Source organism: Conger conger, chromosome 10 (genome assembly GCF_963514075.1).
Source record: "Conger conger chromosome 10, fConCon1.1, whole genome shotgun sequence".
NCBI lineage: Eukaryota > Metazoa > Chordata > Actinopteri > Anguilliformes > Congridae > Conger > Conger conger.
The window spans coordinates 31,873,668-31,900,358 of NC_083769.1; the positions used below are offsets into that span (position 1 = coordinate 31,873,668).

Genomic DNA, 26,691 nt, shown 5'->3' on the forward strand with positions numbered 1-26,691 from the left:
CTCTGTGATCTGTAGCCAGATGTTTAGAATAGCTTTATACAACATTAACATAAAAACATTAAAAATAGTATTATTAACATAAAAACATCTGAAATTTGGGATGTAACAACTTCTGCAATGAAACCATGAGAATAGAAACGGTTCATTCCTGCTTTTGTCCAAGACTAAATCTTGATTATTGAAATGATTATTATTATTGTTATTATTATTATTATTATTATTATAAATGGACATAGGAAATGCCTGCAACACTTCATCTCTTCTGCAATGGATGGATGCTTTGCGAGCAATCCCACGATTGACTGCTCCAGTTAATTGTTCTGTGAGGTTAATAATCAAACATACACTTTGTTTTTCCACTACATTCCTTCCAGAGGCGATCCTGATAAAGACAGCATAGCCTCAAGACACGGAAAGAGCATGTGAACTATGGACCATAAATGACATTCCTGAGGAGAACAGTCCTGCATGCACACGCCCCAGTCAGCAGGACAGGGTGCTGAAAGGAGAACGAATATTCAGCACTCATCATCTCTCTCACTGGGGACCAATGCAATGGGATAGATATGTGGAAGCTAGCAGCTAGCTGTGCGTTTCAACAGAATCTGACAGGACCGTACACACATTCCACCTCATGCTTTATAACTCAATGGCTAGTCGAGGTAGAGCACCTTTGTACTGCTTGTGGCCAAAAGAAAACCTTGTGCTAACTATTACACAGACAGATCAATAAACACATCCAGAGGCTAATTTCATGTAACCAGTGTCTACGCACTGTACGTGAGCGCAAGACTCACACACATGTGCAAACACGCATGCATGCACGCAGGCACATAAAAATTCTGAAACCATTGGTATGATGATAAATGGCAGTAAAACATGCGTGGACAGCACCCCAACTGACAGATTCTCTAACTGGAGGGGGGGGGATAGGGTGGTCATAAAGTTTCCACACAAAGTTTCCATCCCTCAGACAGAGGGTGTCCTGGCTGATCCCTGGGGGGCTCTGTGCGGATATGTGAAGCTCTGAGGCCTGTGCAGTGCAGGGTCTCGGTGGACCTTCGCCTGGGACAGGCCTGAGGAATAACAAGCGCTTGCGGGAGAGAGGACAGCCAGGCTGAAGGGGGAGACGTTCCAGCTGTGGCCATCGATACACTCCGCACAACCTGAGCTCAGCACAGCCACAGGGCCAGGTGTGGGCTCCCATGGGAATGACAGCATCCAGGATTTAATAAACCCTCAGTGCCTGTGGGGCAGGGTGCCCAGGGTGCAGCCTGTAAGGTCACCGAGCGCTGCCGTTCCTGGGAGTCCGCTGCAGCTCTTCCTGGGCACCGTTCACTCTGGGGTTGAGGAATGCTCTTGTGAGCCGTTGTGACCGCTATTGTTTCGTTATCAAAGACGGCTACTGCAGGAGTCAGAGGGGATGAGTCCCTGAACTTAAGTCTCCTGCATGCACCTCAGACATGTCTCATAAGGGAGACGGCCCCCATTATTGCCCACCCAAAAAGCATCTTTATGGAGGAGATATTTTTACCTATTTTAATAACAAATATTTGCAGTTACAAAATGTCTTTGAAAGTTGAAACCCGAAGCAGAAAAAATGCTAAGATAACTGATGACGGCTTACTTGACTCTATATAAAATACGGCACAACATTTATATGGAATCTTTATAAGCATGTTAGCACTTGCACGTTCCTTAGCGTATCACCCATGTTATCTGCATAACTATTCCGAATATATTGCGTTAACTGTGATATGAATTGTGTGATTCACACGATAAAGGCATTTTGCTATTTTTTTAGTTTGCAGAGTTGAGAAAACAACAATGAAGTCCCCAGAGACAAAATTCCAAGCATCAACATGTTCAGTTGAAGCCTTCAAAGAATATAAGAAGACAGCCATCTTTTCCCATCTGAAGACCTTAATAGTGAGTCAGGTCTAGGAAAATAAAAGAGGCCAAAGGACAGATGTAAATGATATTGTGCATCATAAAAACAGACTTTCTTTCCTTTGAGGTGGTGCATGACTCAGATCTGAATTTGAAAAGGTGATAAGAAATTGCAAGGATGCAGGGTATCACTACCTTCTGCAAAGAGGAACTATCACTATGATTGGTGTCTGTACACATATTCACTATAGTATGTTAAATTAAAGTCTCTCATGAAAAATATTTCAACATTTGTTTTTAAAATGTAAAAATGAAATCCATATTGTGAGCATGCCTGATGAACATTTGAGTCCAAAGACAAATAAATGTTCTACAACACACACACACACACACACACACACAGGCATTTTCATTAGTCTCCTCGTTAACATTCTTCAGGGAGGCAGTGTTGCATCTTCGTGGCCTCTGTGTTTAGTTTTTAAAACTCAAGGCCTCGGGAAAGCATTCTTCAGCCACGGGCAGGGCCGCCTTGAGCTACAGCAGAAGATAATGCTGCCGTCAGGAGAGGCCCCTACAGCAGCTGGGATAGCACTGAGATAAGAAGTCCAGTCAGGGATATCTAATTAGCCTAGACTCAAGTGCTGCAGTCTGGAAAATTCCCGCTTCATTTGCAGGAAACTGTTTATTAATTTTCATAGCAAAACATCTTCCCAGAAGGGGCCTCCCTTTTTTATTAAAAGTAATGGTAAGCATTAAAGACCACACAGTATTACAACACAACAGTGGTGCAAACCTAACAGCATTTCATCTCTTTTTAATCCTGGGGTACAAGCAGGGGCTTGTCACTAAATCAAAAAGCAGAGGGGGTGGGAGGCGCTTGGAGGGAACGGCGATGGGACCGGGCTGAACATCAGACCCTCTCCCAGGTGATGGGAACTTTTTCAGACGTGGTAATTCTGCCTGGAATTCCTAAATCCCCCCTCCCCCCTCTGCAGTGCATCTGTTTGCAGCAGGCTGTTATAAGCAGCGCTCATGCAGACCTGTAATTACAGGCTGAACACTGGGAGGCTTGTGGGGAGACCGCGTTTTCACAGGGAGGCGCCGTCGAAAATGGAGCCGACACCTCCAGCAGGTGTGAACAGCAGACCCAAATGCCCATTCCCCACCCTCGCACCCTCACCGAAACGCCACACAATGCACCCTCACACAGAGGAGCCTGCTGTTTTCCCACTACCAAACTACAATAGGTTCTGACCATTTTAAAACCACAATGTCTCTAAAGCTCACAAAAGGATGTTGCAGCTCATAAAATACACACCATGGTGAACAAGTACTGTATTTTTGGCAATTTACCACACATTAATATTATTTATGGATAATAAAAAGATTTATGGATTTTTTAAAGCTCGATGAGAACCTCCTGATGCAAGTGCATGAGATCACAGTAAATCCCTGTCTGCACGTCTGGAAACATAAAGTCAGAAGCTACTCGAGTCCCGATTCTCTCCTTTAATTGGTCCCTAAAGTGTGGCTTCTCTGATGCCCCTAATCAGAGTATACGTGAGCTCAGACCAGCTGTACATGGGCTCTCAAACACCCTGTTAAGCAGGGGCTCATGTATGTTCCCACATAGTGTCTTTCCAGGAAGACAGCCATGATGAAAACGGGGGATTGTACGATGTGTAACGCCTGCTGTCTGTCTGCTCTGTCTCAGTCCCGGGTCCACAGCACACACTCTCCTCGGCTTTGAAACATGTTCCCTCTTTATGGAGCCTGACAGTTTTATGGGCATGTACACGATCCAGCCCCACCGATCACACAGTCTTCCACTTGGCAAAAACGGAATGGGAACTTATAACAAACACTCAACAGCCAATTACGCTCACTGCACTATGCTGTAATTACATACAGCCTTTGCATTCTCAAGAAGTTTCTCTCAGCCTTTCAATTAAATCAAGGATAGATGAGCATGTTTATTACAGATGAAAGTTATTCAAAGCAAGCAACCCTTCAGCATGCAGTGGTTTCATCACTTCACACATTGACTTTTATCAGCGAAGACTGACAAACTATTAGCATTGAATACTGGGATATCTTCAGTTGTACACATCCTGTGCTGAAACCATAACTGCTGGGTAGAGGAAACAATTTAATAATCAGCAATGTGTTGGCTGCTCTCCCGAGACTGACAGCTGTATATTTACAGAGAAGTTAATGGTTCATGACAGGAATAAATATACACCAAAATATATATACATATATAATTTTTTTTATTTTTTTTTTAAACATGTAACCTGTGCATATCAATTTTGCCATAAAATATAATACAATCATCAGTTGCAACTTTAATTGATGTAAATGGTATATGTAATTGAACACTGTAAGAATACACTCCCGGACAACTTTATTGGGTAGAATTGCATGCCAGCTTGTTAATGAAAATAATCATTTTGATGCACAGTCTCTAGAGTTTGTGGCAAATGCTGCGAAGAACAAAAAACATCCAGTGAGCAGCAGTTCTGCCAGCAAAAATGATACATTGTTAAAGAGAGAGGTGAGGGGAGGAGGGCCAGACTGATCAAAACTGACAGTAACGCAAACAACCACATATTACAACAGTGGTAGGCGGAAAACCATCTCTGAACACACAATACATCAAACCTCTTTAGTGGATAGGCTACAGTAGCAGAAGACCAATAAAAAATAAGTCTAATAAATATCTAAAGATCATAAATATTGCTCAGATCCTCTGTTGCCATTTTAAGTATTATCTTCACTTGCTCATAACAGGGCCTTGACCTCAGTGATAGGACTGTGGCCTCTGCCCTGAAATCAGAGCCAGACAATCTCTTACAAGTTTACCTTTCGATTTTTACAGCCCTCAGAAAAGCAGCGTTTGTTTTCTTTGTTTTTTCCATCTGCCTGCAGCATGTGTCTTAGTACCAACTATTTATCTAAGACCAAAGAAAGCCTAACGGGGAGAGGCTTAGGTGACCCCCCTCCACCACCACTCAGACCCAGCCAGAGCAACCCGAAGACTGTTAATCTTTCTGCAGACATCTTTGGTCACATGAACCCATGTGTCAACTCACTGTGGGGAGCTCCCACCCAGAGCCAGGCAGCCTCTCTGACCTCCCCCAGCGTCCCATATCTTCTGCCCTGTCAGCCCACCACGGAGCGGACAGATATCCTGTGCAAAGGACATACTGAGCCCCGGTGCCACGAAGGGCCTAAAGCCACCAGAAGCCTGATAAACCCTCTGCCCCTGAGCGGAAATAATGCATACAGTTCACTGTGCACCACAGACACTGTGAAACCCTCTGCCCCTGAGCGTAAATAATGCATACAGTTCACTGTGCACCACAGACACTGTGAAACCTGCTGCTCAAACAACAGCTTTTGTTGACCTGGTGAAAACAAACATTTGCCTTCACATTAACAAGGACGGTCTGCTATTTTTCCTTTCCTGTTTATTTATTTTTTTCTCCCATGCAAGAGTAGGAGCCGGGGTGGCCTCCAGTAAGAGTTTCGTTCTGAAAAAATCCTCAAGCACACAAAAACAACCTCATCCAACTGCGAAAAGAGCACAGCGTTAGCTGGCGGATTTAAAATCTTGCGCTTGTGGCTGAGAGAGAACTGAGCTACACATGACTGGGCACGGTTGCATTTACAAGTGGGTTATAAAATCGACCAACAATGTAAAACTTTAAGGCCTATTTTCTGCTGCTCTCCCTTTCAGTAGAATGGGTGCTTTGTTGAAGATGGAACAGATTTGCATTATACTATTCTTAGCAGAACTGGGAAAGCTAAAAATGACATCTGTTGCAATGTCGTGGTTTTCCCTTGGCATGGAGTCTTAGGAAAACCTGATAACCCACAATTTTTTTTTTAGTCAATGGACACATGGTACTTGTCTTTCACTGAGGGCTAAACGGTATAAGAGATCAATCAGTTCACCTTAAAAATCTAAAATTCGAGCCACAGTTCTCAATGTATACAGTACATTCAGTTTTCTTTGAAGCAAATAGGGAGTGTTCTTCACCTAGCTACCTGTCAGTGGCTAAAGACCACGGGAATCCAAAACATCCTCTGTGGACGCAAAACAGTCACATACAGTTGCATTTCCTAACAAAACTACACCAGGTTTTCCACCAGCCCTGTAATCTCATTCCTTTCCCATGGTAAACGAGATAGTGCCACTGTCTGGCTTCCACATGAAAGCATGCATTGACCACAGGTTTGCTATCTAAAGGAATTGTCACCTCCTGTAAAATGTTATCATAATCACAATGGTAAGATTAGGAGCAATGGGTTTGTTTGCAAAGTCAGGGAGTTGAGGACACGGACACCCACTCACACACAAAGGGTCTGTATCACCTCTCATTCCTATAGTAAGCAATTTCACAAGCCCCTGAAGGAAAGGCTTTTAAGCGTGTCCCAACAAGCATCTGAAGCAGGTTCCTCCACATTTTCCCCAGTCCCTCCAACTCCCACTTCCTAAGCCCACTCACCCACCCGCCTTCATTTTCCAAAGTTCAAACCGTTTTACAGTTTCCGTAGTCTTTCAGGTAGGGCTCTGGCGCCAACATTGAAGAAAACACAACTGATGTGCTGGCCCAATATTTACACAGGGGTGGAGGGAACTCCAACTGACCCAGAAGGGCCCACAATCACGGTGATAAGATGGTTCCTTTAAAAAAAGAAAAAAGGAAAACAAAGTTTTTCATTTCATGACGGGAACTGAAAAACAAAAAGAAAAAGCGCAAGATTGTTTCAGGGTGGCGGTTAAGGAGAGGTCCTAAAGCCACAGCAACAATGGTGGTGTTGACCTTTCCACTCACTTGCAGCTTAAGAGGCACACATGAGATCACATAATAACGAGAGACTCTTACGGGTCAGTCACATTCAGAAAGCTTTCCTCAGAAGGAGATGTAATGAAAGTGATCAGGTGTGAAGTGACCAGGATGCAAAAAGACTGCATACGGAGCCCTGCCCATTCACTGTGCCCAAGAACATGCCACAATAAATTATAAATGGAAATAGCAATACAGTGGTCATCTTCCATTGTAAAGCAAAGGCCATTGCACATATATTACTACCCTTTATGGCTAAATAATAATCCTCAGTTGAATACGATAAATTGTTAATTGGCTTAGAATACTCCCAGACCAGCAAGCATAGGGGGTCAAAGTGGAACCAAGATACAGACTGAAGAAGTGAGTCTTCAGTGGGCATTGGTAGATGAGTAATGATTGTGTTTTTCCAGACCACCACGGGATGTTTGTTCCAACACTAAGGGGCCAGTACAGAGAGGATGTGGCTGGGAAAAGTGACCATGCAGGGAGGGGTCCCCTTACGACTGAGGAACGGAGCGATCTGGCCGGGGTGGAGGGTTCAGAAAAGGACTGAAGTTATGGTGGAGCTGTTCTATTCGCTGACCTGTAAACCGGTTTTAAACTTGATTTATGCTTTAACAGGCCAGTGGAGTGAGATGAGGAGGACTGTAGCATGAGAAAGCTAGGAAGCTAGGACTGTAGCTATTGAATCTTTAAATATCCCTCACTGTTCTCACTGTTCAAATGCATGCACACTCACATGCAAAGTATTACATGGTTTTACTTGAGCCATGTAACTTGCATGCTCATATTTCACACTTTCTCAGTTGGGTAGTTCCCATCTCGTCTCTCTTTCTCTCACCCTACCTCTCTCTCTTTCTCTCTCTCTCTCTCTCACCCTCCCTCTCTCTTTCTCTCTCTCTCTCTCACCCTCCCTCTCTCTTTCTCTCTCTTTCTCTCTCTCTCTCTCTCTCTCTCTCTCTCTCCCTCTCTCTCACCCTCCCTCCCTCTCTCTCTCTCTCTCTCTCTCTCTTTCTCTCTCTCACTCTCTCACCCTCCCTCTCTCTCTCTCTCTCTCTCTCTCACCCTCCCGCTCTCTTTCTCTCTCTTTCTCTCTCTCTCTCTCTCTCCCTCTCACCATCCCTCTCTCTCTCTCACCCTCCCTCTCTCTCTCTCTCTCTCTCTCTCACCCTCCCTCTCTCAGCACCAGGCCTTGGTCTGGAGAGGACTTCAGCGGCGAGCGACTCATCGCAGCAGACGTATGTGCTCGGCGTTTAAACGGGAGTCCCATGGGAGGAGGACAGAAAGGAGAGACAGCAGGAGGGGGAAGGCAGAGACGGAGAGGGCCGTGGTGAGGCGGTCAGCGAGCGCTTACAGCATGACAGATTCCCTGACCTATAGCTCTTAGGGTGGAGAAGGAGGGGGGAGCGTAAGGGGTTAACATCCCTGCTGTTCCTCTCTTTATTTCAGCCATTGTTGGCTCCCTCCTCCCTCAAAGGCAGAGGGGTCACACCACAGACACAGAGTAAACGCATGGACTGAACGGTCTGTTTCATGCGCATATCAAACCCAATATAAGAACTGTACTGGACAGACCGGTGTGACATATAGTACAGCAGTCAGCAGCTTCCACATTCCATGTGTAAAGGGAAAACGATACAAATGTACAAAAATTGAACAGAAATAGAAAGTCAAACTGAAATAGGACTATGTGAGCGATTTTTCCCATGGGAGAACATGGAACCAGTTCTCTTAGGCATGTGTGCCAAACCCTACAGTAGCCCTCCACTTTTTTAAAGGTTGTTTTTGGTTGGAGAACATCCTTACATCTCAGTCCAAGTCAAGCTGGACTGTTCCTACTTCCCAACTCCCACTCTGTCTCCTCTTCTTCCTCCCCTTATAATATAGCGTATGTGTTTTTTCTGTCCTCCAGTTTAATAGGAAGCCCTTCCCCTCCCCTCCATCTCCATACTCCTCTCCTATTAAGGTCAGTGTGTACTGTGGCACCGTTCTGAAGCCAGCCCCCATTTTCCTGCTCAGTAAACACCATGAATGAGTCACAGAGACGGGGGGGGGGGGGCAGGACAGCTAGAGTCCCAAACTCTGATACACAGTGATGGAGGGAGAGGACAGTGTTAGTCAGAGAGAGAGAGAGAGGGAGAGAGTGGGAGAGAGAGAGAGGGAGGGATGAGCCAGAGTACAGAGAAAGATTTGTGTGGGTACAGGGATAATAGATAAAGAGAGAGAGAGAGTCAGAGATGAGGTAGAGTGAGTAGATAGAAATGAGTAGAGAAAGTGAGAAAAATGATAAGGTAATCGCTCTGTGTCTCTCTCTCATTCTCTCCTGCTCTCTCTCTTGTCCTGTCTCTCTCTCTGAGAGCTTTGTGGGCCATTTGGGGGGCGGGGGGCACCGCAGTCAGAGTCTGATGGCTGCATACCACCCTGATCTGAGGGGAGATGATGAGGAATGTACAGCAGACAATGGGCAGATTGTTCACACTGCCTGCTAAGGCACACAGGTCATGCACACAGAGGCCTAAACCTGTGCATACATGCAGCATGTAACACGCCAGACGCCTGCATCCTGGAATCACCCTCTCCAAAAACAAAACAAAATATATATTCTCAAAGATTCCTTTATCTGCCCAGTTTGCACACACTTTCACATTTTAAAACTCATTACCCCAAATGGCGTCCCTGCTCCCACATCCAGTGAGCCATGGGTAACCTCCAGCAGTGCTGTAAAATGAATTATGAGCACACTGAAAAGCTGAGCGGTGTGTGTCTGCTGTTTCGCACTCTGAGGTGGTGATCAATCAGACCCCACTGCAGGGTGCTTCTACACACATGCGACTCAAAAGCCCCTAGGAATCACCAAGATAGAGAATAGGCATGTCAACTGGGGAGTGACTCTACAGAAAAGAGTGGGGAGGATTATGTCTGTGTATGTGTGTGTGTGTGTATGTTTTTGGGGGAAGGCGTGCAAATAAGATACTCTACTATATTTATCGAGCTATTTTCTATGTATGTTTCATACATTGAATTTTGACATTAAACTGACTCCAGCATGAAAACTGCAGGGCGGCTGTGCACCTTCAGATTGTAATGATACTGCAGGCAGCCACAGTGCGCACTCCTGCTTCCCTGCCTCTGCACGAGCACAGCCAGCAACCATGTACCGTGCCAACCCGCTTTAGATCATGTGAGCTGGCTATCGCATACATAACTCAATCAAAAAGAAAACAGTGGGAAATGGGAAATTGTTTCTAAAGCAGCTTCTAATTATAAAGACAAATAATAACACTATCAATTGCTGGAAGTGATAGTTCCTTGCAGTGTTAAAAACCGGTGCCAGACCCCGGTAGGCCATACGTGTTAGGGCATTGTGTTAAACAGAAACCACACTGAGAACCCTCACACTCATGAGGAAAGAGCCTTTGCAGCAGTGGTCTCAGCCCTGTGTAGTCTTCACTTGAAACATAAACCACCAAGTGAATGTATTTATTTTACTCATTTTATAATGCATATACAATCGACTGATTTGCAATAAAGTTATATTTGCAAACTGACAAATACATGTTTTAAGCATAATGGCTAAAGGCTCATTAAATATATATTTTGGTCCAAGTTATTTAATTAAACATTTCTATCAGGAAATATGGTCCTGAGATTGAAATGCATATTATGCACAATTGATGCATAATGAAAGCAAAAGCCGTTTTGCATTTTCAGAATAAATCTCAACATATTTATATAATGCATTGCTTTTGGAGGGGAATAGCTCTTCCCAGGAGATTATAGCAGCCATGACTCTGGACATTTTTACAAGAAATGAAGCTTAGCAATGCTCCTCCAATAAACCATGAGCTCATGAGACTTTCATAGGAAAAAGTAAAACAAAACTTTTTACTCTGTGTGTGTGTGTGTGTGTGTGTGAGAGAGAGAGAGAGAGAGAGAGAGAGAGAGGGAGAGAGAGAGAATTAACTACATCAAAACCCTTAATAATTATGTAAGCACTAGGTTTGGCATAACATGAAATATCTGTTGCGATGATCAAATATAGTTTGAAGCATAATTTGAATATCCTGTTTCATCTAAGCACAGTAAATGTGCAGTTCTTAATAAGACTTTTAATGTATTTTGTCATGCACAGGGATTAAACGCAGAGCTTTTCGACACCACAAATGAATTCCCTTCTACCTTTCGATGACATAGCTTACTGAAGAACCGCTAAAAGGCCAAATGTTTCAAATAAAACTTCTGAGACCCCCCAGGGAGAAAGGGTTTAATTTCCTTCAATTAGGCTATTAAAATCTTTTTAAACATTTTCTTGTTCCAGAGGGACTAGCTTGAGTCAAGACCAACAAACCAAAACTTCTTTCATCTTGACAAATTGTACACTGTACCAGAGTAAAATAAGCAGCACACACTGGGCGGAAAGATTTGCACAGGAAAGGTGCATTCTTTTACAGCAGTGCACCATATATTAGAGTAAACTCTTCATTTGAGTAATGGACTGCCCAAAACTAACATAAACATTTGCATTTCTTCACGATGGCTGCATGGTACGTTCCCGCTTTTTTCTCTTTTTTGTTCCGCAGAACAGGTGCGCATTTTGATAACCGCTGATCTGCTTGAGTGAGAAACGTGAGTGACGGTCGTCTGTAGGGCGGTCAGAGTTAAAAGTTAACCGCTGGAATGCTTCTGAGGCACAGCCTCTCAGTGTGGTGTCCGAGGTCATTTATACAGCACAACACAGCGCTGAAAGGGGAGGAACTGGGGAGGTAAAGGGGTCATTTAGGTAGGGTCTCCAGCAGGTTGAGACAGGGATCGGGTTAACTAACATTCCAATCTCTTTCTTTCACACTGGGTGTGTGTGTGAGCGTGTGTGTGAGTGTGTGTGTGTGTGTGTGTGTGTGTGTTCAGCCGTGGGGCGAGCAGACCCCACTCCCTCCTGCTTTCCACCTCCACTGAGCTCTGCACCACTCCCCCTCCTCAGCCTCCCTCATTCCTCTCTCCACTACCATGATATCGGCACAAAGGGAAAATGTTGAAAAAGGGAAAAAAAAGGAAAAGGGGGGAAGCTCTTGTACGTTAAGAGTTAACAAGGTAACACGAGGGGGGGGCTACTCCACGACGGCACAAAGCTGCAGCCCCTATGAGTCCTAGCTCCGTTCCCCGCTGAGTCCTTCATGATAGCCCCCATTATTGTTTTTTAACAAGATGCCATTATTGACCCTCAGAGAACAGCAGGAAACAGGTCACAGCGCTCAAAGTGAAGAGAGGGAGCTACTGTGCAGGGCTCGGGACACTGAGCTTTGAGGTTACTGTGAAGAGCAGTGCCAGAGCGGGGAAAAACAGAACAAAACCAAACTCTGGCCACATCAACGGCACATCTTATATGGAACAAGCTATGTAGTGAGGGGAAATCTAGCAAAAAGAGTGCTTGAAAGCGCATACAGGGTAAAAATAGCAGGTGATTGCATCCCTATTACAATTTCAGAATGCAAACAACATCCTTCATTGAACGAAATATCACAATCATAAATAATGAACAGCAGGCACATTTGAATGTCAAGGAAAATATGCTGGAATGCTAAAGACACACAGCCAGAGCAAAATATTATTAAAGCAAATTATCCAGCCTGATCTGCAAGAACCTAGCCAAAACTGAAGAATAGTGCACTGTATTATTTATTTATCAATTTAACTGTATCTAGCCTTTTTTAAAGAGATGACAATGCTTGTGTACAGAATGACTGGGAAATCAACCACACACAGGGCTTTCAATGTGATATTTCATGCAATTTAGCACAACATAAACAGGTGCAAAGAAACCTCAAAGCCCACTCCTCCTGTACAGGTGGCCCCAATCCCAGTAGGATTATTAATGTTTGGCGTATTGTTCCAAACAATGGAAAGTATTTTATTCCATGCAAATTGCTCAATAATATTCCCTCTCCCCCTCTCCCTGCCCCCACCCCTCTCCTTCTTTCTTTCTCTTCCCTTTCCACTCTCCTTGCCTTGACAAATGATTGAATTTACTATGCCTTTATGTACAACTGAGACCATGGAGAGGGTCAGAAATTCTATATGTCAAAGTGTGTACTGTTTAAACAAGTGAAGCTGTCCAGGCAAGAGCCGGGGGCAAGATGGGATGAGATGAGCGAAAAGGATAGTGCATTTTTACTCAGTTTAACCCACAGGAATGCACTCTGCAAGGCCTCAGTTTACATACATACCTTCAAAGTCCATCAGTAAATAAGAAAAAACTGGTAACTTATAACTTGCAACATGATTATATTCCCAGACAAGCCTGCAGACATTTTAGAGTGTAAATACTGTTCAAGGTACCCAAGAAGTCAGTGAGGGCAACATTAAAAATTCCTACCAGCAGGTATATACACCCAAGTAGTCAGTGAGGGCAACATTAAAAATTCCTACCAGCAGGTATATACACAGATACATAAATTATGGATTTGGTATGCCCACTGAAAGAAAGGTTGAAAGACTATGTGTTCATACTGTAATGTATCACTGCAGCTGAATTACTTGTGAAACCTGTGAGTAGCCATCACATGTCCCACAGAGAACCAAATTATCACAGTAATCAATGCATGATTAGTGCACACATCCCATAAAGGCGTGATGGCAGAACTGACCTGCCCTAAGTCCAGAGTACATTTCACACAGAGAGCCAAACGATCACAGTCATCAATGCATGATTAGTGCACACATCCCATAAAGGCGTGATGGCAGAACTGACCTGCCCTAAGTCCAGAGTGACGTTGACCTGGTTGTACTCCACGCTGCGGGAGAGGGGCGGGCTCTGCCACCAGCGCTCCGTCCCATCGATGGCGTTGGTGATGGGGTGCGCCCTGTTGCTGTCGCCCATGGTGCAGGTGTCACAGTACTGGCCCTGAGGTGAGGAGGAAAAGACATGTCAGCTTTCATCAGGTTAACATCACTGCTTCCCATCGTGTCTCAGGAATACAGACACTCTTACGAGGACGTTTTCCATGCGAAAACAAACCTTAATATGTCCCTGTCTGTACTGTTCCCATTGTGCAGATTCATTGAACATGACCAAAAACATTGAACCATGCTTTTAGGAAAACATTATATTGTTGGCTGTTAAGACCTTTTTCTTTTACAAGTCTTGTTATCAAGCTCAACTTAAACAAATTGAAAGGGTTGAAAGGGAAACATAATCCCCTTTTCAAGCCATGGAGTTCAGGGGTGACTGATGTGTCCTCTCCCCCTCTCTCTCGCTCTCTTTCTCTCACTCTTTCTCTTGAGGTTCACTGCCGCCACAGTAGATTGAAAGCTTCCTGTGAATGGCTCTTGTAGAGAATGTGGAACCTCAAGAAAAACCCTTGACCTTTCCCTTACTTTCCATTGTATGCAGGGTGCTCAGCCAAATAAGCCTTTTCTCAGTTGTTCACAAAGGTATAACAAGAAGAACAACAACAACATGTTTTATGTGCAAATGTCTGCCAGACAGCTGGCTGTGATATTGTGTAGTGTTTGGTTAGAACACAAGACCCAGAATGTCTGATGTCATGAGTCCAGTTGGATGGCTGTCAGATTCTTGAACACTATACTTTCCTGTATCACATCTAATGCCATAAATTCAGGTAACTTAAGGTGGATGGATCCACCTTAAGTAACCATGTATGTAATGCAGCAAGACTATTTTAATAGTAGAGGCCCTAGAGATATGCTGATTATGTTTCACTCAAGCTGAGCTCATGTAATTTCTTGCACATTGGTTTTCCCCTCTTTCAGTTATCAACAAGATATAATGTGCTAAAACATAAAGGGAAAAAAAATTTAGGTATCCAACTTATTCAGCTTGCTTATACATTAAATGTTTATTTGTTAAATGTTGCAGCTCAGTAATAGTTAGTTACTGACAAAGCACAGTGAACAATGTCTGGGTTGTTACTTTCAGTCTATGCTCATAACAAGCAACTCTACTATCTGGTACAAATGGAACCACATATTACATTTCATACACTGTATATATACTGTAAACACAAATGCACAACATTCCTGCAACAACTACTGTAGGTAGCAAGCTCAAACCAACAGTGTGTGACTGCTATACTGTGACTGGGAAGCCTGGAAAATATTGGCTTTGGGACAAAAAATTAGCTTTGTTCTGACAAGGGCAGGGTGAAAATAAGTTGGCCAGGATTCTAAGATTTACAGCTGTATTCTTTCCCACCAACAACACATCAGACACCCATGGACCACCAGTTACAATAATGAAGAGTCATTAGCACACAGCCAAGTTCATCAGAGGATCGGACATATGTTTATTGCAGTGTCTCTTACAAAGTAAACCACTAGTTACCACTAGCAATTCTTTATTAAATGAAATACACTTTCTGTCTGATTGGAAACCGGGATATTCAGCAGATTCCCACGACCAGGGCTAGCAAACACACCAGACAACAACATACAAGTCACCCAGGTAGTGTGTAGGAGCAACAGAGAACATTGCACAGGATAGAAGATCGTTTCCACACTTGTCCCCAACTGTTTTTAATTACTAAAAACACATTTATGTTTTAGCCAGATAATGGGATTAGCTCCACCGGATACTGAAGGGGTAGGAGTGGAGACAGTGATATATTAAAATAATCCATCAAGCAGCTTGAACTACTCATTCAAAACATCAATAGAAGGCCCAGTGGTTTGAACAGATCCCAAGACTTGTGCTGAAATGTAATAATCTTTCTTTCTTCAGAATCTGGGAACATGAGGCACAAATATTTAAGACTAAGTACAGCAAAGTTTAACCATGCATGCTGTTATACTGCTGTGTTGTAGCATTCTAAAATTGAATGTTTTTTTTTTTTTTTAACTGAGCCAACTCGTTTAAATCCTGTTTTATTTTTTTAAAGGAAATAAGAAACAAAGGAGTGTTTAATGTGCTGAATATTAGTGAATGACTGCTACCCTGCTAACATGTAATAGTGCTTTGACCACAATGCATGGCAAAACCAATGGTGAAAGCACAATCAAGCCCTGTGAATATTAGACAGGACAACCAGAAAAATACCTTATTACAAGAAATGTACATTTGTATAAAGTCTTGGTAGTCCGTAACTAGGTTTACCTGATTGTTATTAGCACTATGTGTATGGTTGTGTATGTAGTAAATAGTACAGTCATTTTAAGTAAGGTTTCAATTACTGTTCATTTAATGTTGCTAATAAGAACAATGCAGGGAATGGTGATAAAACACCAACAGAATTGATGGTGTCAGTGATTGCAGAAGCTGTTCTTGGAAGGGGCTATGTGCTTATTAGAGAAAACACTGCAGGTTACATTCATTTGCATATGCTTTGATGTTCTGGTCCACAGGTCTCCAGGACCCACAGCTAACCATTCCTAGAGGCACTCCCAGCCCTTTCAAAGCCTCTCTGGGAATACTTGAAATTCCTTCAGGAAAATCCCTGAAGAAATTTGTCTGATAGTTAGTATTTGTAATTTACACTCACCAAGCACTTTATTAGGTATTTATTAGACTTAATATTTAGACTTCTACTGCTGTAGCCTATCCACTTAAGAGTTATGATGCATTGTGTGTTCAGAGATGCTCTTCTGCAAACCACTCTTTTAATGTGTGGTTATTTGCGTTACTGTCACCTTCCTGTCAGCTTTGACCAGCTTGGCCATTCTTCTCTGACGTCTCTCATTAACAAGGCGTTTCTGTCTGCAGAACTGCTGCTCACTGGATTTTTCTTTCTTTTTTTTTTTCTTTCCAAACTCTTGAGACTAGCGTACATGAAAATCCCAGGAGATCAGCAATTTCTGAGATACTCACACCACCCTGTCTGCCACCAACAATCATTCCATGGGCAATTTTTTCCCAATTCTGATGGTTGATGTAAATATTAACTGAAGCTCCTGACCCGTATCTACATGATTGTATGCATTGCATTGTTGCCACACCATTGGCTGATTAGATGATTGCATAAATAAGTAGCTGTAACAAAGTAAAATATTCCTAATAAAGTGCTTGGTGAACAATGTTACCTTTCAACACACTCACAGATATGCGCTGCGATAATTATTGAGAATATTCAGCACATTTGCAGCCATGAAATTGTAGACTATATAAATTATATCTTCATCTGTATGGCAACAATATTATGGTAAGAAAAAATTGAGCACCGATTTTTACAGGTGCCTTTTACCTACTGTGTACAAAGACAGCTGTTCAACTACTATATATTAATTTAGCTAAGTTATCAACTTGGTATACAGATACAGTATCATGTTCTGTGGACTTCATTTTAAAACAACAAAACAGTGTTACAAAAGTGCCCTTGGTTTTTTGTATCTTACCTGAAAATCAGGTCCAATACAAATAACCATAATTAAGTATTTTCATTATGAGTTAACAAGAGAGGACGTTAACAAGTTTTCTGGACCAATAACTTGGAAACGATTGTGAACTACCTGATGAAACATTAGCTACAGCAGCCCAGTCCCGAAAAATACATGACACATATACCTCTGTATGTTTTTGGATTACCGGGAACTGAGTTTACAGTAATATGATTTAGAACACAAATACAAATAATAATAATAATAATAATAATAATAATAATAATAATAATAATAATAATAATAATCATCATCGTCATCATCATCATCATGTATAATACATTTATTTACCTGAATGGTCTGACTCGGGTCTCCCGATACCGGCCCCCCCACAAGCTTGCAGTATAAGTCCTGAATTGCACGCCCATTTTCGTCCTCCCCACAGGTTGCCGTAGCCGTGATTTTTGTGCCTTCAGCCAAGTTGAAATACGGTGGATGCAAGCTGAATCCGTTCACCCCACTGGAAGGAAGCTCCTGACCAGAAACCACGCAGACGAGCGACCACAATACTAAAACGATGCGCGCAAAGCTGTCACCAGCGTGGAAAGTTATTCTCACAGCCGGTCGCCTCGCCATCTTCACCTGTGCTGTCCCTCCAATGAAAAAAACAAAAAACAGCTAGCGAATAACTACAGAAGCTCAGCAAAAGCGAAATAAAGTGTGCACGGGATCATCTGAAAATTTTAAAAATAAATAAACAAATGAAGGGAATCTTATTCCTTTAGCGTTTCTTTGTGCATTGCGAAACGAGTAGCTACTGTACAACTGCAATCGCCGTCTCTCTTTCGGACGGTCACCTCTGCGCTCGAGCTCACTTTCTGTCAGTGCAGTAGGGGGGCAGTGCAGCTCAGCGCGTGAGTACTGCCGTCTGTGGCACTGTGAAGCCCAATCAAGAGATAGTTCAATTTTGAGCTTTCCCCCCACTCTTTCACCCCTTCCGTAAAAAAAGATCACAGTGGTATCTCGAGTGTTGTTAGATTCTACACAGAAAACGTAGGCGGAGCTATTTGCTGTACATTACTCTGTAGCGTAATACCATTGTGCCTTGGGGGAGTCTGCTTGCACGGCTGGTGTAATTTAATACGGTTAAGGGAGACTTCATTATTTAATGTGTCAATCAGCTTTAGCCGCAGTTCTCTCGTTCTGGGCTCGGAAATTGCAACAGCCGAATTTTCCCTAACATGAAGAACTTTTAATAAATGTACTGGTTTAGTAAACTGCGGACTGTTAAACATACAGCGTGGTAGCATCGTTAACTATAATTTATGTTATGCATACAGGAACTTTGGATTGGGTGTTGGACGCCACCTTCCTTCCTCTGTTCCTAAAAATATGTGTCCCACCCTGAGCCCATATCAATTGAAATAAAACAGTGGCAATAATCCTGGGCACCGTCCAAAGACAATATAAGATCTTGAACGTATTTTACTGCATAATAAATGAGAATGGTCTTCCTTATAAAAATAATACTCTTGTTGCAGATTAAGTTTCATATTGGCCATCTCTTAATATCAGTACAGGACAGGCAGTTGGTGTATTCTTTCTGGTTCTGTTGACATTGCCTTAGCTTGATATAGCTAATTTGCTGTGGCTTTTATTAAAATGAAATGCCAATAATCAACTTTTTTCTCAATAATGTTTTCTAGATCAGCTACATTTTTAGCATCTTTGGCTGAGCTGACCAAAAGGGTGTTCATCACCAATAACCACTGTGAAAATATGTGTGCATTTGGAATTGACTAAGACTGTGTCACTGCTCTCTCTTTCGCAGCACTCACAGACTACTTGCATATTTTGTTCCAATTTGCTTACACACTTAAAAAGGTGGAGAAGAGCATTGATTACTCTTAGTGTTCAAATCTTAAATTAACCTAAATTCCATTACCCACTGGAGCAGATGACAGAACAAATGATTATTCAGGGTCCATTACGTCCACCTCACTCATTCACTGTGGAGTTTTACATTACTGCATTAAGCTAAAGATCAGAGATGTCAGAGTGCTACCCAGTGTTTTACTACACATAGCACTGATCTGCTAATCATCCATCTTGTTGTGTCAGATAATGAGGAAAGTTGTGGCAACAATGGTTAATGTCTACAGTATGTGCCAATGCTTTTGCACATGTGCACACATACACACATATTACATGTACATAATGTCAAACATTTCATCGATGGGCCCAATGAAACATTTTTTTAAATGTATTTCTTTTCCAAGTCTGGTCCCCAGACATTTTTTTTTTAACCAATTCTACAATGGGTCAGGGTTCAAAGACTGTAAATCTGACACATATCCATGTTGTTTTTCTTAATTCACTTTGTAGTCCTCAGTCCAATTGCTTAATGCTTCATCAGCCTTTCCTGGACAGAGTCTTGATATTACAGTGTGTTATCCAAACAGAGCTACACATTCCCAGTACCATACGATGTGCAGATTATTTCTCGTCTGTAGCACTTGAAGTATAATTAAAAGGCAGTGCTCCTGAGAACAAAGTCAGAGAGCAGGTGTTTCTCACAGCGTACCTGCCCACCTGGCTGCCCTTCAGGTGGAGGTTATACACAAGCCCTGCTCCCTCCCATCCATGCACACAGTGACCTGCCCTTTAGGAGCTACAGTCCAAAGCTACGGTATGTTTGCACAGCACGTCAACCATGTCTGCTCAAGGTAATTTCATCTATGAAAGAGTCTTTGTATCAAGGACTTGGTCTGTTTCAGTAATACATGCACATCCAAAACCTTTTGGTAATATCATTTTAGTAATATAATACTTGTGCACACTCAAGTTTTACAAAAATGTTAATGAGCATATATTACACATAACAACATGGTAAAATGTTTGCCATGAAGATGAAAGCTCAATGGTTGAAATGGCCCTTTTTGTTATTCTGCACAATAAAATACGCACTAATGCTCAGGAGCAATTTCAGCATACGATTATTGGTCTCTTATCTCCAGAACATCTTGTAATGGCTTTGTCTCTTGAAGGTGGGCTCCAGATGTGGAATGGCTTTAGTGCAACCGTCCCTCTGAGAATCACACCAAGACTGAAATAAGACAAAAGGGAGACAGCGGACAGACTCCAGGGGCTCTCCACATGCAGACAGCTGCTGTGAGAGAGGCCAGAAGGACCCGGCGCAGTGTCAGCGCAGCCCTGGTGACCCTCCGTGTGTCGATCTTGTGCCCTCAGGGGCTTTCACAGCAAACTGCCAGAGATCAGTCCGCTGTTTAAACGGGGAAGTCTCGAGTCAATCTGTTAATGCAACAAAGCTCTCATTAACTGACAAACAAGAAAAATTCCGGGGATTGAAACAGGCAATGTACATGAGTTCTGTGAATGGTCAAGAACAAATGATCTAATATAGCGCATGTGGACGAGAGAAGTGTTGTCAGCCTGTCACGATTCACTTAAACCTTTAAAAGTAAACTTAACAAAGAGAAGGAAAAGGGGAAATGTCCTTAAGACTGCTCCTGTCACTTAATCTACTTTCCTGAGTTTCAGGCCAGAGCGGTTTCCTGGTCACTAAGGAGTTCTTTGAGAGGGGAAGAATAAGCATGGGATTTCCATGGCAACAGCCCAAATGCACAGTCACAGTGAGAGTAAACCTCATTGTCCACCACTCAGGAAGGGTGTAGTACACTGTGTGCGGAGGCATAAAGTTGCTCAAATACAGAAGTGTGTAGAAAGAAAAATGAAGACCCAGGCAATAACATACTGTAGTTTGTCTGACACACAGGCCACACTTCAGGCATACATAGTTATACTTCCTTCTATTCACTCCTTACATAATATGCTTTACACTTGAGAACAACTGTGCTACAAAGCTACAGTATTTTATGATCGTGTTGCTATATATACACAAATGGGCATTCAGAAATAGAGTAGGGGAGATCACTTGATAAGGCCGATGGATTAAAACTGACCTTGCAACGTCTCAAACAGACCTACGTCAGGAATTGCAATGTAATGTAAGTAATGTAAATACAGTAAGAAGCTGCAGAAAACACATACAGGGAGGTATCACAAGAGCATCACAGAAACAAGTAATGTTGGGCAGGATCACATAAAGTAGTTAGAAATATCATAGGTAGTAATAAAAAAGGAGAGTAGTGAGGACCCCATTTGCGACATGCAGTCAGTTAAGTGCTGCCAACACCTGCCGGATATGTTGACTTTTTTCCACTCTTAAATAAAGCTGCAGTGATGTCACCTCATTCATTACGGTTTACACGGATGGCAGAATGCTCTTTGGCAGGCTGTCATCACCTCCAGTAGGAAAGCTGCAGAGGATGACCTGCAGGGATCCTCAGTGTGATTTTGTTGAGGTTTTTCTCCTTGCATTGCATACAGTTTGTACTGTATACTGCACATTATGATCATAGAGAAGTGACACATTATTCTGTCAAGCATTAATAGCTGACAATCTGATGCTTTAGCTAATGTCCCCTTCTGGAAAAAAGAAACAGATGATTACATTTGGACTATCACTGCCTGAAATAAAAAAAGATTGATCACAAAAAGCTACCAAGATACTGGATCACTTAAATAAATGCTTTATGTTGGCTAGACGGCTTTTTTATAGACAAAACTATATAAAATAAGATAAGAGGAAAATGCCAGTGTTTAGCTTCATACTTAATGGTACCCTTTTTTCCAGACAGAATACAAAATCCTGTAGAGCCCATATCAGATTGAATGCAGGGAAGGCATTGAATTCTGGGATCTCCTGTCTGAAGCAAGGAGAACCTGCGTGAAACAGCTTTGATGATTGTCTGAGGTGGCAGGTACCTACATGTTGCTTCTGGTCTCTGTGTGGCTCTTTCAAAACCCACATTAATGGCTAGGGTGGCCCCCTTTTCTTCTTCTTTTTTGACTTTCCTTTTGTCAACCTTACCTGCTTTGATGTTTAGAGCTTCCAAAAGGAGACAAAGGAAAAAGCACTGATGCCCAGTTCACAGAAAATAACACTTGAGATGAGTAACAAAGACAAGAGGATACACAGCACGTGGGTACTGGGCCAGCAGGCCAAGAATTTGGTAGTATTTATTTAGATTTGGATCATATTAAGTATACATAACCTATCAATTCTCTATTTCTACAATCCCTCTTCAACTCCAATGTCCTCTGTCCAACATAATCATATGATAAATCATGAAATCATAAAGGAATTTTAGGCGCATTAAGTAAAACATCTGCTGCAGTTTTAAAATAAAAACAAAAATAAAAACAAAAGCTCTACTTTTCAGTGTGATGCCACGCTTAGTTACTATAAGAGTAAAAAGAGACCTTTTGTGTGGAGCACAAAGTCTTCTACTTCCCACAAAGCCACCCTCTGAATCCTTTACTCATGAGTCAAGACCGCTCTTCTTGTTGATGACTACATGTGTCTGACAGGTCATGGTTGCCACCAAACTTCAAGCTTTCTCAGCGTTTGGCTGTCACCAAATCTTTTTGAGAAAGTGTTAACCTCTCTAACTGGCCCAATACTGGCTGTACAGGGACAACAGATGTGACTCCTCTCTCACGTTCTGAGGGACAAAACAAGGGTGGAATTGTGATGCCCCGAATCAGTCACACCAGAAAACCCATTTCTTCTGTGCTGCCTAAAAATGAAACATTACAGCATTGCCTCACAAGAGCACAATCATTTTGCTGTAGGCTGCATTTTCTTTAGATCTAGCCATAATATATATTTCATGGCAAGTTACACAATATCACCATACAGCTGTTGACAGATTTTATTACAAAATCTAACCGACAGTATATTGTAGGTTTTTAATCCAGATGTTCAATTATTGTTCATTTTTCCCATCCCGACTCCTTCACCAGCCTTGCATGAGATCATCAGGCTGAAAAGCTGTTCATGAGAACAAGCAGGATATCTGCAGTCTTCTCACAGTACATCACTGTGCCTAAGACCACAGCTCTCCTAGCTGGCCCATTGGCTGACATTTCTCGTATACACCTCCGCCTCTTTGGAGTGTCTGAATAGACCTCTTCTTCCTTGACAAAAGGCAGGCATGGAAGCTGAGCAGACACCGAGCTGACTTCACCCTCGCGTCATTCTCAAAGCCAACAGGAGGTTAGCGGCGGACAGCTATGGGTCAGCACCCGATGAAATCACTGCCCTCCTCACTCCCCTGCAGGGTCAGCAGGTGAGCCGCCTACCTTCCCCGCCTCCAGGTCTACACCCCTGAGATTCTGTTAGCTTTCCTGGCAGAATCCCCTGCGCCACCCGTGACCCACAGCACCATCAGTAGCACTGAGTTGGTCAGATACTCTCAAATGTGCTTTGGTGCTGATTTTCGACAAACAGGGCCACGGCATCACAGCTGGCACAAACTTGGCAATGGGGTGACCTTTCCACCGCAGTGTCTGTGCTCAGCATGAGAACCCATTACGGGTTTGGTCTCAGGAGCTCCGGCTATTGCTGTAATAAGTGCTTTCAGTAATGAGGGGATGAGAGTCTGGCTCCAGGGAAGCACTTTTAGAGAATCTCAGTTAGGTCTGTCATTTCACCTGTAAACGGCATGGGAGGGCAGACCCAGCATTTTTGTCAGCTTCCATTGCAAAGGACAATTGAAAGGCTCTTTCCAAGAAAGTTAAAAAGACCCATACTAATAATTACATTAAACACTGCCCTTTTAATTCAAAGATAATTACAGAGTTTTTGCCAAACCATATATTTTTTTATGCGTAAATTTTGATCAGCACCAAACATTTCATTCTTTGGCAGTAATTGCACACACAATCAATTGGGTCTTCATATTAAAAAGGTTATATAGACAATAATACTAATGGGTCATATTCTATTTTAAAGAATAGAGCAACTACTGTGTAAGTATCCAACTGCAAAAATAGGTTTCTAATGTCTTGTGAATAATGTAACTTTTTACTGCCATCTGCTGGGAAAGAAAGAACTCTCACATTTTAAAGAGAATGCTACCTACTTCTCTTCTCCCCTGGCAACACAGACCTCAGACATCTTTGCATTGCAGCAAGTTTTCGTCAATTGTTGAATTCATTGTGCGATTGATTTTAAATGGCACCCCTGGACCAGTGGTAGCAAAACAACTCCAAAACATGAATGACCCTCTGCCATTACTGACTGTAGGTATGAGGTGCTTTTCCTTGTATGCATTCCATTTTGCCACCAAACATGTCAATGGCCAAAATGCACTCTCTTCCAGTCATAATTCCAATGAGGTTTGGCAAATTCAAGATGCTTGGTTTTGTTTATTGTGACTTTTTGCCACCCCTTCCAAAGAATTGGAATTTTTTAATATAGACTTGGTAACCCCAAGACACAACCAATCCCTGCAATCTTTAAACAGCGATCTTTGGGTCACTTATGGCCTCCCTCAGCACCTTCCTTGCTGTTTGTGAGGATAAGATGCACTTGCATCCTCTTCCTGGCAAGTTTATTTTTATAATTGCACTTACAGTGCTAAGTAGTATGTTTAACCATTTATGTATGTTTTTGTTGATTTACTTTTATACCCATTAGCCGACTTGTGATGGTGAATTACCATCTTGCTACTTCATTTCTATACTCTAGTGAAACAGGAAGTGATGAAATTACACAATATAGTTCCTTTAGACTGAGATTAACAAAATGATTCAACTGTATTTACAATAATTGTTAGGGGTGCCAATTATTTTGACACCTGTAGTTTTTGGAAAACATTGAATTACTAAATAAAAAACATTGAAACGTGGAAGTAAATGTATTGAAACACAACTATATAGCTTTCCTGTATGTTTGAACATAACATATAGATCATTATCCATGTTGTTGAGTATATGCAGCTTTTTCTCCATTTATAATAAGGGTGCCAATAATTATGTAGCCTACTGCAAATGAGAGATTTCAGTTTTTGATTTTTAATTAATTTAAAAATTTTTCTAAAAGCATAATAAAGTGTGCAAAAAGTGAATACTTTCAGAAGCCACTATATGTGGAGTCCAATCACATTTCAGACGCCAACACAAAGGGATTACTCTTAGCGCAGAGTAGGAGTACAGAACACAGGCACGGTGCTTTTTCAGCCATTTTGGGCCTAAATTACACAAAGCCTTCATACTGGACACTATCTTCATTTGGGAACAATGCTTTTGAAGTTGTCAGATGACAGGTGATATTAACTGGAATACAAACATAATTTAAAAAAAGAAACACAAATAAAAAGGCACTGTTTGGACTGGCTCACAATAACATCCCTTTTAAAGCAAAGTCCCAGGGGTTATTACCACCCCAAAACTAACCTTCCATTACAGAAGACCAAAAGAATGTTCCGCTTAAAAGGAACTGTGTGCCCAAATACAGGCACCCAGTTTGTCATTAAAATAGAACCATTAACATCTACCAAGAGTGACAATTCGCTGACAACATCTAAAGCTACACATTTTACATTGATTTTAGTCTATAATCTCAGAGGAAGTTAAAAAAGGCCTTTTACTATTGAGGAAAACTGGCAATTTTTCAGAAAAGAATGCTAGCCTGTATTTACCAGCACTAAAATAAAAGAGATGGTTTTGAAGAACTGAGTGTTCTTGTAGCATGTCAGAATAGGTAGTCCGACACTGACATCTAACATGGGAAAGTATGACTACACATTCAGAATGAACCTGGAAATATATACCTTTCTGCTGGAGAGGTCATATGTTGAGGCCTTGATATAGTAATTAAGATGGACACCAAATGTAGCTGGTGTAATTCAAACTACTTGACTTCTCAGAAGTAGTTGCACACATTAGTCAGCTCAAGTTCCTGTAAGAGAAGTGACAGACTGCCTTCTGTGCTGGCACAAAAAAAATCTATGTCACTGTTGCCAATACTTTAAAAATGTGAATACAGCTGGGGGGGAAGATAAAGATCTGAGGTCTGCTGGCTATGTTAAAATGCTACGTGATCAAAGAAGAATTTTCCATCTCTGAGTAATCTGACCATGTATGGAATGTGCTCAGAAATGGGGGGCAGTGACAGCATCACAGTCTTTTAAAGTCACCCCCACTTCCCCCTTGTATGCTTCAAACATCCCACAGCTCAACAACTCCAAGACCAACACATTTTTAAAGACGATATGTGTGGATGTCCCATACAAAAGTCCAGGGGCCTGCCTCGTGTTTCTTCCTCCTATGAACACAGCCAGCTGATTTCAGTAATTAGTTCTACCTCCTGGCTGAGGAACTGTGCTAATTAGCTAATCCAGGTGATCAGAACAAAATACTGGGGAGGAATTTTACTTTCTGAACCTGGTTTTTCCACCTCTGTATATGTATCTGGCTCTGGAAAGCTGTGCAAACTAAATATTCCTTAAAAAAGCTCTAGCAGGCTATTTTAAGTTTCGTTTTTTAGCACTATTTTAGGCTTCATTTAAATCCAAAATTAGAAAAAAATGTAGAAAAACTACAGTGTATTATTATTTTTTTTTTAAATACCTCCACTTTTATGGGCACAAAATATGCCAAGAAATGTGATTGTAGAGCACTGAAAGTAAACAAATGCTGGATTCCATATCGAGACAACAGAACAACCTCTTCTCAAGCATAGCTTGGTGTT

The 26,691-nt window shown here is 42.1% G+C and overlaps 1 protein-coding gene across 2 annotated transcripts in view; it reads right to left on the reverse strand.

The window, feature by feature from the left end:
• Positions 1 to 17,939, reverse strand: part of lama5 (laminin, alpha 5) — a 66,917-nt gene extending 48,978 nt beyond the window's left edge. For both annotated transcript variants that reach the window (XM_061258017.1, XM_061258016.1), the window contains exons 1-2: positions 17,421 to 17,939; positions 13,492 to 13,644 (exon numbers count right to left, since the gene is read on the reverse strand). In XM_061258017.1, coding sequence (XP_061114001.1) covers positions 13,492 to 13,644; positions 17,421 to 17,705 — 438 coding nt within the window. In that variant the 5' untranslated portion in view covers positions 17,706 to 17,939. The remainder of the gene's footprint in view (positions 1 to 13,491; positions 13,645 to 17,420) is intronic.
• Between the last annotated feature and the right edge of the window lie 8,752 nt (positions 17,940 to 26,691).